This window comes from Phascolarctos cinereus, unplaced genomic scaffold (genome assembly GCF_003287225.1).
Source record: "Phascolarctos cinereus isolate Bilbo 61053 unplaced genomic scaffold, phaCin_HiC Scaffold_1;HRSCAF=81, whole genome shotgun sequence".
NCBI classification, from domain to species: Eukaryota; Metazoa; Chordata; class Mammalia; order Diprotodontia; family Phascolarctidae; genus Phascolarctos; species Phascolarctos cinereus.
The window spans coordinates 4,557,972-4,575,073 of record NW_027555514.1 but is presented as its reverse complement, the minus strand read 5'-3'; the positions used below and the strand labels follow the sequence as shown (position 1 = coordinate 4,575,073).

Here is a 17,102-nt window from a genome sequence, read left to right as displayed (position 1 = left end):
GAACTTCTAATGCTGTGTTAAATAAAAGCAAAGACTGGGGCACTCTGGTTCTGCTCATCTCCACCAAGAATGCCCCTAAGGTTTCAGTACTGCCAGCATGTTGGCTCTTGGTTTCGGGTAGGTCATTGTTATCATGGTGAAGAAACACTCTATTCCAAAGATTCTGAACCTGGCATCCTTGAACTTGGAACTTTTAATGCTTGATAACCATAATTCAGTATAACTGGCTTACAGTGTAATCTCATGTACATTACTCTATGCCTCTGAAAACATCACTCTGAGCAGGGGTCCAGAGAATTCACCAACCTGAACACCAAAGGAATCCAAGACACAAAGAGGTTAAAAGGTGCTGCTCTATTCCTGTTTCTTTAAGTGTCTTAATATGAATGAATGCTAAGTTCCATCAAAAAAATGTTTTCTGTACTTCATGATTTAATCATACGAGTTTGAGACTTTTGCTAACACGATATACTGCATTGAGCCAAGCCCTGCTTGTTCATGGTAAATAATGTGTTTACTGCTTTGATATGTTCTGCTATTTCTTTATTTTTTCATTCTACACTAATTAGGGGAAAGGAGCTATAATTGTCTTCATGGTGTTGTCCTTGTCATGCTTTAAAATCCATAAGGTACTTGCTTCAGAAAAGATATTGGGTTACATTCCATCTTTCTCCACATTTATGAATGCTCTACATAGCACAGGGATTATTTGTTTGTGGAAGGGTCAAAAGCATTAACCTGGTAATCCATCTGGGGCATGTGTCTTTGTGTGGGATAATTCTCTGATGACCTACTTTTCTTCTTCCAAGAAGAAATTAGTATTTCCCATTGTGTCCGTTTGGGTAAATTATGCTTTTGTAGATAGGCATCTATTAGTTCTAATTTATTTAATTTGTCAGAATATAGCTGTGGGTAGTATTCCTCTTGAATATTCTTGGTTCATTTTTTCAAATGAGCTTCTGGGTTTATCAAGTCAACTCAAATGTTCTTTCATTTTATATTCTATTTATTTTTGCTCTTAACTTTATAATTACTCTTTTCTACATTCTTTCGGACTACTGGTTTGCACTTTAGGTACAAGCTGAATTCATTTTTTTCCCTGTTTGCTCTCATTCATGGACTCTATAGACCACCATGGCTGTGATGGATGCACAAATTTGTACACGTGTCACTGCTGTTTCTCTCTTCAATATTCAATAGCATTTTCCTTATTTCTTTTACAACTTAATCTTTCTTCATCATTATTTTTCGGTTTTCATAGTTTCATCAGTTCTACTGAGGTTATTGTAATTTCATCCTAATATTATATTGTGATTTGGAAAGACAGCATATAGAATGTTTCTCCTCTGAAAGTTACAAAGGGACAGGTTCCCTATGACTTAGCACATGTTCAGTATTGAACATTTCTACATAGCAGAAAATTATAAAAATTCTTTATTTCTTCCATTTCATTCTTCCATGTTAATTTCAACTGTACAACAAGCAATCAATCTGTGAGTTCTTTGTTACTGACCTATTTTATTTTAATTTCATATTTTTGTAATGGAATACTAAAGTTTCCAATTATATCACTGTTAAATTGTTTATCTGTTTCTTCCTCTAATCTTAACAATTCTTTTATGTTTGGTGCATACAACTTGAGAACTGACATATTTATTATTTTTTCCTTAACACTATTAAGTAATGTCCTTGTCAATCTCTTTCAATGTTTCCTAGGTTGAATCCAGGAGAACTATCAGATAACATTGTTGCCATTTTTTGTACTTGTGGGTGGATGAAGCACTACAAACCAATGTCTAACCTTCATCGATTTATTTTTTTATTCAACGTGCTTCTTTTAAGCATCCATAATAATCATTCTTGATCCATTCTGTAACTCCTTATCTTTTAATAGGAGAATTCAGACCATTAAAATTTATCATTTTAATTAATAATTTTTCTTTTCTTCTTCTTTTTTTTTTTTTTGGTTAGGCAATGGGGTTAAGTAACTTGCCCAGGGTCACACGGCTACTGAGTGTGAAGTGTTTGAGGCCAGATCTGAACTCAGGTCCTCCTGACTTCAGGGCCAGTGCTCTACCCCACTGTGCCACCTAGCTGCCCCAGAATTAACCAATTTTTAAAATGCATGGAACACTGCTCCAGAGTCGGCCGGGGCAATCTCATAGCAAGTCCAACCTGTTCACTCTGGGCACATAAAATGAGGCCTGGGGTCAGATACCACGAGAAACACTTGAATCGCTCCCGCCGCCCCCTGGGCCAGGCTGAGCTTACCTCTTCTGCAGCAGCTTCAGAAAGCAGACCCTCCTTCTGGGCGCAGGTGACATGGAAATAGGCCCGGCACATTCCTGCATCACAACTGATGCACACTCCAGTTCTGGCAAAACGGGGATCTTCACAGAAGCTGCATTCCTACCACAGAACCAAAAGAAAACTGCTCACTCTGCAACATTCCAGACACTGGCACCCCCACACCTTTCTGGCTCAAACAGAATGGAGACGTATGGACATGAGCAATGCTTCCTTTCAGACGAGGACAATGGAGCTTCCACAGCGACCAAAAAGCACCATGCTTGAGTGACGTGCAGGGAAGCCAGGCAGTGAACACGAGAAAGGGAAGCATCACAGGCACAGAGGGAGGCCAGAGAAAAGGCATTCGAGATGGAGTATTCTGTTCAAGGATCAGCCAGGAGGCCCATGTCCCTGGAGCACAATATCGTATGGCGAAATGGGGGAGAGGGGAGGGGTTTGGGTATAAGAGGATAGGGACGGGGTGTTTCCTATTTGAACCTGGAGGAGACAGGGAGCCACTGCAGTTTACTGAGTAGGGGATGACACAGTCAGACCTGTGAATAATAAGGCAGCGAACAAAGTAAGGACAGGGACTAAACTGGCTTAAGAAAAAAATGTCGTCAGGTGGACGGACGGGATGAGCTTGGGACCTGGGTTTTCCATGAACTCAGGCTTATCTTCCAGGGCGATGGACACTGCAACACACAGCCCTGGAACTGCCTGGAGCAGTGGTGCCAAAGCCACCCAGAACCAGGGCCGCAGGGTGTCCCGGAGAATTCCTGTGGCCATCTGCTGGCTGGGGCAACCACCTGCCATCTTCTGACCTATTCTGCCCAACATTTCCCAAGAACGTTTTAATCTGGGAGGGGACTTGAACCCTGGTCTGGCTGGCTTCGAGGCTGGCTCTCTTCTTGATGGGCCACACTGCTTGAGGAGTGAATGGCAGCTCTATGGGAAGAGTTTTGTGCCAAAGCACTGTTCTTTGCAGAGTCCGTGACCAAGCCTTGAACACAGCACAAGAGTGAGCGCGTCACAGGCCCACAGAGGTCGAGTATGCACTCTCTACCTGAGTGCCAGTCACTGTGACAGGGAGGGGAGCCTCAGACCAGGAAGGGCCTCCTGCAGCCGGTGACAGGGAGATGAGTGTGATTCTCAGCAAGAAATGGAGGCTGCAAGTCCCACCTCAGCAGTCCTTGGGCGTGAGCGAGCAGGGTCCCACCTCACCTCAGGCAGAGGAGGGAGCATCAAGGGCTCACAATTCATTCATCAGTGTTGACACCCATCCTGCCAAGCTCCTCCTCCACAGTCTGCTCCCAGGAGGGGTCTCTGTCCCCTAAGGGGTCCTGAATTAGACCTAAGCTAGGTCAATGCCAACTGTCACTTCCATGAGCATAAAGCATGCTTGTCCTCTTCCCTTCCTTCCTCCCAAGACTCTTCTGGGGAAAGGGCAGGCGCACAGGAGGCTTTTAATGAACCATTGTTGACTAGTTACTTATCAGCTGTGACATGCTCTAAGAAATACGGGCAGTAACAATGAGGGGGTAAGTCGACCTGGGACACTTCCCTTGGTATACAACTCCTACACCTCACATGGAAATCTGTGGGAAAGTTCGTAGAGGTTCTGAACACTAGGCTTCAAAATGTCCTCTGGGATGAAGTCTGCTTACACAAAGAAGAGCCCAACTCCCAAAGGGAGGTGGCTTCTGCTCGAGACCCAGAGTCACAAAGAATATTTCCCAAATACTAAAAGCTAAGAGATCTGGGGAAAAGATGCTCCTGAGGAGACAAGAGGGACACCCCCATCTCGCCAGGAAAGGATCCCTATAAATGTAACTAGAGAGGATGGTAGGATTGCAGCTTTAGGGCTGGAAGAGCCTCAGAGGAGGAAACTGAGGCCCAGAGAGGCTGTGACATGCCAAAGGTTCAGAGCCACAGAACATGTGTTTGGACTCCGAAGAAAGGAAGCAAAGAGTCATTTTCATGTTTCTCCAAAGCTGAGGGGCTGGGCAGGTACAGGGTATACCCCAGGAAAAGGTGGACACTGCCAACTAGCCTGGCTCAACAGCAGCATTCCTGAAGGCCGCCCTACTCCTGCCCTATCACACCAAAAGCCTTCTCGTTGTTCTCCTTCTTCCCACCCCAAACACATCAACTTGGTTAAGGGAAAAAGACTGAGCTGGCCAGCAATGTGGGGGCCTCAGTGCCCTGAGCAGAGACCACCAGACTGTTCAATGCAGATGAGCAAACTGGTAGTGCGAGCCTGATCCATGTGCCTAAGTGTGTCCAGTGAGATTTCTCCCTAGAATTTCTAGAAGCCCGGGGGCTCCTGACTGCAGCAAAATGTGCCTTCAACACCACACATGAGACAAGGGTCAGCCAGGCATGCTGATGCTCGTGACCACGTTTTCCATGTAAAACTACTGTTTGAGAGGAAGATTCTTGGGGCAGAGGATGTGCTGTCCATCACAGAAAACCTTGCACATAATAGATACGTAAAAAAATTTGTATTAGTGAATTATCCCCCAAGCTCTTCAGAGAAAAAACCCACCCACGACTAACATCCACAATTTGTATCTGAAACCCTTTTAACGTGCTCCAGAGAACATCATATAATGACTAATAAATTTATAAAATGTAAACTACTCCAAAAAAGGGCACTGGAAAACCTCACAAAGCCCAGTAGAAGAGTTTGATCTTACCTTGGCCCCATACTTGGAGTAATTCATCTCTGTAAGGGTCACAGGCCGCAGCTTGTCAATATCACCAAAAGCCACTCCTGGGACATACAGGGCACAGACTATGTGGACCCACCTACAAGGGAGTTTTACGACAGCATTTATTAACGAGGTTATCAACAAGCCTACAGTGAAGACCAAAAGGACCCAAAGTTCTTTCCCTCCAGGAGCATGTGGTCTGGCCAAATGTAGGCTCGATCTTACAAAAATCGTCAGCCCCATAAGCTCCCCTTCACCCACATGTTATTAATGCTATCTATGGAAACTAAAGGAAAACAGTTCCTTTAACACGATCATAATAGCAACTCCTGCAGACAAAACTGCTGCTCCTTCATCCCCAACAAATAAGGGCTCATTCCTTCTCTCTGTCTGCTCCTCCTGAGGAGGCGGCGTGGAAGGACAAGGGGACATGGAGATGAGGTTCTCTAGGGGGGGAATCAACAGAGGGAAAGATGGAAGCAAGAGTACTGTGGGAAGAGATGAGTGAACAAATGACAGACTTGAGAAACTGAGTTGCTGAGCACAAAGACAGGCCAAGATCCAGGCATCTCCTTCCTATCAATTGCCATACTGGGAAAAAAATGCTCCAAATCACTAATAATTAGAAAAGGAGATCTTGAAGTGGGATCTGTAAACCAGCTCTGTAAAATATTTTCACAGATATTTCAATGTAATTAGTTTCCTTTGTAATCCTCCGATTTCATTTTATGCATTTAAAAACCTTTTTCTAAGAAAGTAGTCCATAAACTTTATCAGACTGCCAGTGGGGACCACAACAAAAGGCTAAGAAATCCTGAACTGGAGGGATAAATCCGAGGTCCCACCTCACATCCATTAGACTGGCAATGCTGACAAAAAGGGGAAATGGGAAATGGGGGAGGAGCCACAGGAAAACAGGCCTGTTGAAGCACTTGGTGGGTGGACTGCCCTTTCCAGGGCCATTTCAAAATACACCCCCAAAGTCACCAAACTCCACACCCCATCTGACCCAGTGACCTCACTGAGTGATACGATGCATCTGCCCTCCAAGAGCCCAGAGAGTCAGCCAAGCGGACTGCAGAGGCTCATTTCCAAGGTGAGGCACTCTTCACCAGGTGATAACACAGTCTCAAAACATCCCTCAAGACTACAGGATCTTCTGTTTCCAAAGCACAAGGTGGGAAAGCAGCAAAGAAAAGGCCAGGATTAGGAACGGGAGAGTTGGGAAGCTAGGGACAGAGTAACCACTGGCAATCATTACAAGTAATCTGTATCCAAGTACTGGACAAATGAACTGGACCTGCTGGTCTATCCCTAGACTGAGGTGCATAGAGAAGGGCTGATGAAAAGAAGTCTGCCCTGTTCTCTCTGGACAGGTTGCAATGGGCTCCACCAGAACCACAATTCCATGGACTGTCTGGTCATTCTGCCTCCTAGAGTTCCCAAAGAAGGAATCGAAGCAAGAAAACATTGCAAGATCTGCTCCAAAGAGAGAGACTTTCTCAAGACCACAAACGCACAGGCGAAGGGCCCTGCGACTTTTTCCTCTTGACCCGAGTGGCTCCATCTTCAAACCAGTCTCCTTTTCAGTGCAGCCTGGGCAGCCACATCCGCTTCCCTGTGAGGGGGGCTGAACTTCATCCCAGGGTCTTGCCAAGTTTCTCATAACATGTCCAGTGCTTAGTGCTACGCCTGGCACACAGTAGGTACTTTATAAATGCTTGCTGACTTGTCACCAATGTCTTTCTCAGAGTGACTAACCAGGTTGCAAGAGGTTGTGACACATAAATTTTTTGGGGGGGCAGCAGCTTGTTTTATATGTGAACACAAGTAAGGACACACCTTCAGTACAGTTAACAACGGTTACAGTTGGTTGATAGCCACAATCACACAAGATACCAACACCACACTTTGCTCTTGTCTGTTTGGAGAGCAGGAAAAGGGGTTAAGAAAACCGGGTGTCAGAGTACGGTCCTGGACCCCAACGAGGGAGGCCAGGGAGCCAGGCTGCCCCAGGAAAGGGGATACACTGGCCATGCCCAAGGAAAGGGAGCAACTTTCTCTGGGGTGCCCTCTAGCTCATGGCCAGCTCACAAGAAGAGGGAGCTAGGAGGCCTTCAGGAGGTAGGGATTTTACTTTCCAAAATATTTCTAATAAAGCCAGTTCCAAAGAGGGAGGGGCTGGCAGAAGGCCCCCTGTATTTCAACAGTCAGAAAGGAGTTGTATTGGCCAGGCCTGCTGCATGTGGCAGCTCCCATAGGACCCCAAGGGAGGCAGGGCACAATGCTGGAGATCCATGGCCCTTGTTGGCACCCACCCTTCCTCATGATGCTGAAGATGTTCTCACCAGATACCTCCATGGAAGGATTTCTGCAGGGCCTTTCCTCCTCCCAATTAATGCAAGTGATTCCATACAGCTACCAAAAAGAAAGCCCTCCAGCAATTATTAATAGCTGGCTGTTTTCCACAGCCAGTTTCCAAACAGCAGGAAGAGGACTCCAATGGAGGCCGCAAGTCTTCCAGATGGAGTCCTACCAAGGGGAGCACGTGCCAGTGGCCGCTGTGAGCAATTGGTGGAAAAGGGCTTCCTGGTCACGTGTTTGTGCTTTTCTCAAATGTGATGAACGATTTCTAAAAATCTTTGCTTTTTACTTCTTATTTTTATTTTATATGTGTGTATATGTATGCACATATATTCCCTATATGTATATAATACTTTATATGTACAACACCTTAGATACACGTGTCTAGTATTACATATGCTGGATGTACTATACACATATATATGTGTATATATAAACTGGAACCTGCTGGAGGAAATGGTGTTGGCCAGCCAACAGAATCAGTCTGTCGATCAGTCAACAACACTGATTAAGCATGCTCCGTATAGCAGCTATCATGCTAACCAGGTACTGCGCTAACGAGGAGGGACAAGAAGAAAGGCATGAACAGACCTGGCGTCAAGGAGCAAATACTCCAAACGGGAAGACAATACATAAATAATTAGGTACACCCAAGACGTACACAGAGTGTGCGGAAGGTCATCTGAAAGGGGAAGACACTAGCAGCCCTGGCCTTTGCCTTCCACTGTATTGTGCCAGAGGCTGGGTTTTTGTCCTTCACAACAGACCCTTCAAAGTCTTTACCCATGCAATGAGACCGTTCCTACTATGTGATAATGCTCATGCAAGAGGATGAAAAGAAACTAAAACTGGAAGACCCCAAAGGCAGACAGACTCTTCAGAAGACTTAGAACATGTTGAAAGTATACTGTTTTCAACTGATTGAATCAAGAAGGCAGTTTGGAATCACTAAACATGTCGAAAACTAAATCACAACCAAAACGAACAGAAGGCAACAAATGTTCACACCGATGCAGCAGTCACTTCAGAACGTTCTGCCCTCTGGCTTAACAGACCCAAACTAGCTGACAGAGGTTTACAAAAGTTGTCAATCAAGAAACATGAGGTCTGGACAAAGCCACAAACAGAGAACTTCACTGTTTCCTAGATGTTTAACAAACGCTCAACTGCTGTCACAAGGAGGAGAACAAAAGAGCCCAGAAACTGCTGCCACCATCACACGCATAAGCTCTGGAGCAGAGAGAGACAAGAAACAAGGCTGATATGAGTGGGAATATGGGCCTCTTTTCTAAAGCCTCCAGAGACCCTGGAATGAGATCCAGAAGAGCCAAAACCAACCAATGGGAAGCAGAGTAGGTCAGCCCCACTTTTACAGTCAGAGACTCACCAAATGCTCCTCTTCCTTGATGACCGCGTGTAAACTGCAAGGACCCGAAACATGACAAAGCTGCCTCAGCGAAATCCATGGCAGTGTGCAATCCAGAACCCAGGGGATGAGTAACCCACTGCCTACCCTGCGACAACGCCCACGCAGCGGTACCACCAGCACGAGGGATGGCCCACGTCCAGAGACAGGAGGGGGACCTGGGATTCCACTTCCATCTCTGACATCCCAGGGCCATGACCACAAGCAAGCCCTCTCTGAGCCCCAGCGTCCTATCTGGACAGCAATACTTCTCATGGATGTTATGAAGCCAAATGAGATGAGCCAGGTAACACAGCAAGGATTCTTCCCACGGGGACACTATCCTCCAAGGCAGACCAAAGCCATTCCACAGCTTAGTCAACAAGCAAGACCTGGAGACTTTGCCAGAGGAGCAATTACTCCACGGCCCCAGGAGGATTTAAATCCAGGTCTTTCTGAGGCCAAGTCTGGCCACTAAGAGGAGTGCCAAGTTTTCAGCACCCCCACCACAATCATCAATCTAGTGGCAGCAATGGAAGGAAGAAGGCCAGGACTCTACAAGACAAAGAGGCTGTGCATGAACACATTCTGGAAACTATGGAGCAGCATCACGTGCTTCTGTCTGCCCGACAGCACAAAACAACAAGGCCATGAGGATGCCAACTGTGAAACTCCAATCACCAATCCCCTGCACTGTCCCCCTCAACATGACCCCAACCCAAAGGGCAATGGGAAGACCCAAGGTAGACCCAATGGAGACTTGCTTGTGCACCTCACAGAGTGCTGACTGGTATAGAGATCATGGGCAGCGAAGGCTCAGGCATGAGAAGGGGAAAGAAATGGGGGGGGGGCCCCAAGCAGGGTGTGTAGAGGGTAGGCCCAGGCCCAGGCCAGGCCAGAATGGAGGGACTCCTTCAGAGCAGGTATGGAAAGGACCTGTCAGGAGGGTTTGTGGGAAAGCAAAGACAGGCTCAGCACCCCAAATGCTGACACAATTCCTGGCCCTGCAGGGTTGCTGACTGGTTCAGAATGACAGCACACCCCAGTGTCTGTGAATTAATCGTAGCACTGAAAAAGATGTTGCTAACTTAACTTTCGGATGACTGCACCCTTCAATCTCATTCAATCCAGAAGAGATTCACAGGATCACCAATTATGAAAGTTAAACATACTGATAGTGTGCCCTTGTGACTGCATTAATAAAAAATAACGCGGCCCTGGCAAAGATGTTAGAAATTCTACAGGGGGGCCTTCCGGGCTGCATGCTAGGCTTGAAAGGAATCCGATCAAAAACCATTTTAAAGGGGCAAGTGGGGAAAACAGTCATCATCTTTACAATTATCTTTTCTTGGGAAAATCCAAGGTTCTATTTTTGAGATTTCTGGATAGCTGCTCTAATACAACCTCCCAAATGTATCCTGCTGAGTTCAATTTAGAGATACACATCTCCAACAAGCAGCAGCTTCTCCATTTAATTGGCCTGTTTCATCCTACGGTATTAAAGGCCATGGTGGCAACAGCAGTAGCCACACTGCTGGAGTTTATCTAGCATCAACCTAACCACTGGCTGCCCGCTTCCTCCCGACCTTCGTAAAATGTCGGCGCCCACGTCACACGAGTGTGACAGCCCAAAGCTGCCACTGCAGTGGATGGGCGCATGAGCACAGGGATCTCGACTAAAGAACCCGCCCCAGGCGGGGCAGGGCCTGGGAGAAGAGAGGTCAGTTCTTGTTACTACCACACCGCAATGTTTGCCCCTTCATCTGCTAAGCCAGACAGGCTCTAGAACCTTGTAATTGAGACAAATTGGGTAATCAAAGAAGAATAATCTTCCTTGTTACTCTACCATCCCTTTTGCCTTGAGCTATGATGACAGATGTTGATTAAGAAAAAGAACAGGAAAAAAACCATATAAAACAAAACAAAAAAATAGGGGGTAGAATTTACATGCTAGCAAGGGGCTCATTTAGCAAAGGGATTTATTTTAAAATTCATATGCATTTTAATATAACTGGAGCTCAAACAAGGCTTCAAGGAAGAAATCAGCATTATATTTCAATAGGAAATACAATAGTTTAAATCTGATTACTGTCTGTCCATAAGACAACAAGCATCCTACTCTGTGCCAGGCTCTAAGCCCCTGAGGTCACCTGTGGCTCCCCCACTGCAGAACACTGATGAAAGACTAAGAGGCGACACTGCCAGGTGCCCATGGGCACCCGCCCGCCAGAGCGTCACGCTGCTGCTGCTCAGTCACCGCGATCTACAGCCCTCAGAGGGTGCGACGCAGCCGGCAGTGAAGAGAAACACTGGATCACAGCTCTGAACGCTGCGAATGAGCTCATGTTTAATGAGACAAACACAGCAGTGCTTTTCTTCCATTCAATCCAATAATTTTCTGGAACTATTTATGTTCCCATCAGGAATGTAAAAGAAGGGAGTCCAGATAATAAAGACTGTTTTTTGCATGACTGACTGAAGGAAAAAGCACTGATTAAGCACCTGTTCTATGCCAGGTGTTGTGATAAGCACCAAAGACAGCAGTCCCATCCCTAGCTTCCAGGGCAGTACACTCTTATGAGGTCACACAGCCCATACAGGGCCAGGACTAGTGAGGGAAGCCCCAGCACAAACCGAGGGCATGGCCTATCCAGAGGGTGCAGGGCCACCCACGAAGGCGAACGCTCCCCCATGGGGCGAGCAGGGGCCCAGCAGCGGAGGAGGGGCAGCAGCGAGCCAGAAGCAGAAGGAGGGATGGCAGCAACCCCAGAGGGTTGGCCAGGAGACTGTGGGAGAGCAGATCTTATCCACCTAGCCAGTCCCCCGATCCACTATTTCAAGCTACGATGCCAAGTGTCTTGGGCTTCAGAGTTCATGAGGGCAGGAAATTTTGAAAGACATCGTGACCAGTAATTACTGCAGAATCTTTTTTTGTTTTGTGGGCTAGGCAGTAGGACTAAGTGACTTGCCCAGGGTCACACAACAAGTGTCAAGTATCTGAGGCCACATCTGAACTCAGGTCCTCCTGACTCCACGGCCGGTGCTCTGATCACTGTGCCACCTAGCTGCCCCTCTGCACAATCTTTTGACTCAACCTTCAAAAGAGCCCTTGGATCTGCCCCCTCCTCTCCTCTGCCCCTGCCCCCACCCTGGTGCAGATACTCCTCACCTCCCACCTGGACTATGGCAGTGACTGCTGCAGGGGCTCTGCCTGTCTCGAGTCTCCCCTGCTCCAGGCCAGCTTCCATTCAGTCACCAACGTGACTTTCCTGATGTGGGGGATCTGACAACCCCCTGCTCAATAACCTTCTGTGGCTCCCTATCCCTTCAGGAGCAAAGACAAAACGCTCTGTTGGCCTTCGGAGCCCTTCCTCTCCTGTCCCTTCCTCCCTTTCCAGGCTCCCACAGCACACTCTCTGGCCCAGCTTCTTCAGGGCAGGGCCCCAGCTTTCATGCACAACACACCTTCTCTCCATCCCAGGCATCTGCTCTGGCTGCCCTCGCCTGGAAGATGCTCCCTGCGCATCTCTGCCTCCTGGCTTCGTGTCTCACCTTCTGTGAAAGCCCCTTGGAGGCCAGGGCCCCTCCTCTGCAGATTATCATCGCCCTTCTATCCTGCACACGGCTTGTTCACCTCATGCTCCCCGTCCCCCACCCCACCCCTCTTAAGAGGAGCTCTTCGAGGGCAAAGCTCCCCGGTGGGGTTTGCCGTTCTCTGTATTCCTAGCACTCAGCATAGTGCCCAGGACAGGGTCAACACCGAACACAATGCTTGCTGGGGCAGCTTGCTGGCGCAGTGGATAGAGCACCCGCCCTGGAGACGGGAGGACCTGTGCTCAAAGCCGGCCTCAGACACATGACGCTCACTTAGCTGTGTCACTCTGGGCAAGTCACTTACCCCAAACTGCCTCACCAAAAAAATAAATAAATAAAAGCCAAATAAACCGCTTGCTGACTAAGCGCTAGCACGGGCAAACACAGCACAACTCGCCAAGAGGAGACACAGTCATGGAAAGCGCCAGGAGAATCCCGAAGGCCCCATCGGTCACGTGACCTCATGAGCACAAACGAGAAATGGGTAAATGACAAGGCAGAGTCTCCCAGGCAGCTCCTGCTTCTTCTGTCTTTGCAGGAGTTAGGTTATTTACTCAGGACAGAGCCGGCTGAGCTACAGCTGGGCCTTGGAAGACAGACACCCTGAGGGAATGGATGCAGCTTGGGCCCATGATCCAATCAGTCCTGGCCTGGCTAGACCAAAGGCACCGCAAGATGTAGCAGTGTCTACAGTCCAATGACAGGATCTTAAAAGGAGATGAAATGGTGAGGAGAGTGGCTGCTAAGCTAAAAATGCTCCTTAGGGAAGGGCAGGATCTACGGCCCTGGGAAATGCCGCACGCCCCGTATGTGTGTGCTCCCAGCCAGGGTCAGCTCTGGGCCAACACCCTCAGATCGGCAGCAGAAAGAGGAGCGACCGCATGTCCAGTCCAGCTGGCACGCATACCACCTGGGGACCAAGGCAGGCGAGGGAGGGGCCAGAGCCCTCTGAGGCTGACCTGCCAGCGTCTGTCTCCTTGAAGATCCCGTCCTGGTTCGGACACAGCTCACAGCTGGGCGACACCCCACACTTACAGGCATCACAGAACCATGGCTCCGTGGAGTTTTCAGAAGCTGAACTCATGATGGAGTCGCTCTCTCCATCCACGCCGTAGCAGCCTAGAACCAAGGAACATGACAAACAAGGTAACTCACAAAATGAACCATTTCAAAGGGGTTCCTCTTGGCAGCAACCCCCCCCCCCCAGAACTTGCTGGTGGCTGACTCGGCAGAGAAAGGAAAGATCCGAGGCCGAGGCCAACGGGGCCGGGGCTGAGGAAGACAAACAGTCCCAAGGTTCATGAGGCCACAGGAAGGGCTTCCATCCTCACATTCTCATGAAACCAGCTTAGCTTGCTGGCCAACCTTGACCTCTGGGAAACACTTTCACAAACCCACAGCTCCCAAAAAGCAAGGCCGGGAGCCAACAAGGATGCTCCTTCACCCCTTCACACTGCAAAGGAGGGGGAGGGCACAGACCAACCCACTGGCACCCCCAACCAAAGCCAGGTGATCCTCAATCTGGAAGCCCTCCTAGGAAATAAGGGAGCTGGCAACAAACGTGGACCAAGAGGCCAGGACCCAAAGGGAGCATCTGCGTCAGGGGTCAGTGGGCAGCTGTCAGAGAGAAGACGCACAATGGAGGCTAGGGCCTAGAGGAGAGGGGGAGCGCACGTGGCCCAGGCGCCTGCTGGGAATCACAGGTGAATGCTTGGGCCTCCACATCTGGGATTTCATCAATGGGAAGCCCCTCTGCCAATCTATACAGACAACCTGCCTGGGCACCACAGTCTTAGAGCAAAGGCCATGGGCACCAAGAAGTTCCGTGACCTGCCCAGTGCCACAGAGTCCATGGGAGCCACAGTGTGGTACAATGGAGACTGCTGGACCTGGAGTCAGGAAGACCCAAGCTGGAATCTGGCTTCAGGAACTTGCTAGCTGAATGACCCTGGACAAGTCACTGAGCTGCTTGCCTGCCTCAGGTTCCTCATATGTAAAATGGGGATAATAAAAGCACCTACTTCATAAGAAAGAAGACACATAAAGCACTCTGCAAACCTAACCGTGCTATCTAAATGCTAGTAATTATTCTTCTGAGAGGAGAAACTTGAAGCATGATGTACTCGCTACAAGATTTCTAGCTGCTGCTCATTATACGTAATGTAAATTCACTCAAACACAAAGTATTTATTCTGCCTACACTATATACAATCAAAAATAAATATTCTCAACAAAGCTGCCAATTGTTTGCAATGATGAGCGTAACTCTATGATGCAGGGGTCTATGAAGAGACGAACACTTTTCTCTGACCCTCTGACCTGGTCAGGAATAGAGAGGAGGCCAAGACTAAGCTGGAAAACAACTAGTACCACGCGAGGCTCCAAAGACAAAAGTAAGGACCAGCCCAGAGGGAGCGGAGCCTTCGCTCAGCCAAGGACGGGGAAGGATGCTGGGTGATTGTCTGTGACCCACACTGCACACCTGACAGTCTAGTTGCAGTGGGATGGGCCATCCGTGGTCGACCTTAGAGCATCCAAAGGCAGTCTCAGAAAGTGCTGAGCTCTCACTGTGTGGAAGGCACAGAGAAAGGCAGGCCCGTGCCTGCCCCCAAGGACTGTGCATTCTACCAAACAAAAGACAACCGGAAGAAATCTCAGAGGGGAGACCCCAGCACTGAAAGAGACGCAGGTGAGGCCTGACCTGAAACTCGAAGGGAACCAAAAAGTCAAGAGAGACGAGGACAGCACTTCAGGCGTGGGGAGCAGCCTGGAGGCGTGGGGAGCAGCCTGGAGGCGTGAGCTTCTTGCTGGAGGAACAACAAGGAGGCCAGAGTCACTGGATCCCACAGTACGGGGAGGGGGGGGGAGGCAGAGAGGAGGCCAGGTGGTGAAGGGCTGGGCTTTACAGGAGATCCTGGAGGGGCACTCTTGAGAAGGGGACGATGTGATGAGGCCAGCACTTAGTGGAAGGTCATTCTGACAAAGGCAGGACAGACTGGAATGGCAGCAACAGTCCAGGCAGGCCCTGATGAGGGCCTCTGTTAGGTGAGCAGCTGTGTGAGTGGGGAAAAGGGACACAGAAGAGAAATGTCGGCAAGGTAGAAACAACAAGATAAACTGCATGTGGAGGGAAGGCGCGAGAGGGAGAAACTGAGGACGACACCCAGGCTGCAAGCTAGGGCAAAGGGCAGGGCAGGGGCGCCCTTCACCTCCATAAAAAAGCTAGTAAGAAAGGAGGCTTGGGGCAAGGCAAGGAGGCATTCAGTCCTGGATGTCCAACAGGAGCTGCAGAAGTGAGCCTGGAAGTTAGATCAGAGAATCATCAGCACAGAGATGATGCTTGAACCCATGGGACCCAAAGAGATCACCACGTAAAACAGTCCAGAAGCAGAAGGGAAGAGCCCATGGGCCCCCCATGCTGCATGGGAATCACCCTGCTGAAGGCTCAGTAAAGGAGCCTGAGGCGGGGTCAGACAGGTGGAGCGAGAACCGGGGCAGGGGACAAGGTATCCTATAGGAAAGAGAATATCCAGGGGATGAGGGTCACTGATAGGTCAAGAAGGAAGAAGAGTGGGAAAAGGCCATTCAATTTTGAAACTAGGAGATCACTGGTAACTTTGGAGACAACAGTTTCAGTTCTCAATCAAATTTTCCATACCATGATTCTTTCAGCTTTCTACAAAAGTTATGTGCCTCTTTTCAAGAACAGTGTTTTTCACAATGAATAAAAAAAATACATAGGATTATAAAGGATACCAATGATATGGAAATATAACTACCAAATAGCTCTTAAAACAAAATCACAGATCCCAGGTTGAGAATATCTGTGTGAACAGAATGACTAGGGAAAAGATGAAGCTAAAATAGAAGCCTGAAGAAGGAAAACATTTGTCAAAATAGGAAGGAACTCCCAACAAAAAGAATTTACCCCCAAAGTCTCCTTGGGGCAAAAGTGATGATGCTATTCAAGTCCAGCCCGGCAACGCTCAGAACAATGGTTTAATGCTTAAATAACAGAATGAATGCTCAAAAGAATGATCAAAATGCTGCAGATGTTACACTTTAATTCACAATAATCTATATTCTCATAGTCAACTAAGTCCCATCGACATAATAGTCACATTCAAGCAGTCATGAAAACAGATTCCCAGCCATAAAACGATTCCCTATAAATTCAAATTTGATATGCTGTATTTAAGAAGAAAATAAAACCATATCTAACCAGCTTGACTGAGTATCTTCCTTTATGCAAAAACACTATATATACATATACTCCCCAAATACACACACATACATCCTGCCATTAGACAATGCACAAACCACAAAAATTCTATGAACAGTTATTAGTACTCGAATTTGAAGTCTACTAAAAAAATAAGCATAAGATGGAGCTGCCAGCTCTATTTTTTAGGTAAGAACTTGAACATATAAAAAGCCATATTACTTCCCCATGGTGTAAAGGATCACGAAACAACTCTGAACTAGCAGGGGTTTCAGCAGGATGCTCAGGGATTTTCACTCATTTTCAAAACTCTATTTTCCAATGACATAAAATCACTAAACCCAGAGTTGTTAACCACCTGCTCTTGTGCCAGGCATTCTGCCACACACGAACGCCCACGTCCTCCTCCTTCATCAGGGCCCTGGTCGGTATCACAGTTCTCTATACACGTGTCACCGCATCCCGTTAGTGCGTAAGCTCCGTGAGAGCAGTGACCGAGTGCTAGAGAAATTTG

At 47.9% G+C, this 17,102-nt stretch overlaps 1 protein-coding gene across 6 annotated transcripts in view; it reads right to left on the bottom strand.

Annotated features, from left to right (window-relative positions):
- Positions 1–17,102, bottom strand: part of PHF14 (PHD finger protein 14) — a 174,904-nt gene that overhangs the window by 132,728 nt on the left and 25,074 nt on the right. For all 6 annotated transcript variants that reach the window (XM_021000090.2, XM_021000091.2, XM_021000089.2 and 3 more), the window contains 3 exons: positions 13,326–13,485; positions 4,989–5,100; positions 2,272–2,409 (listed from right to left, as the gene is read on the bottom strand). In XM_021000090.2, coding sequence (XP_020855749.1) covers positions 2,272–2,409; positions 4,989–5,100; positions 13,326–13,485 — 410 coding nt within the window. The remainder of the gene's footprint in view (positions 1–2,271; positions 2,410–4,988; positions 5,101–13,325; positions 13,486–17,102) is intronic.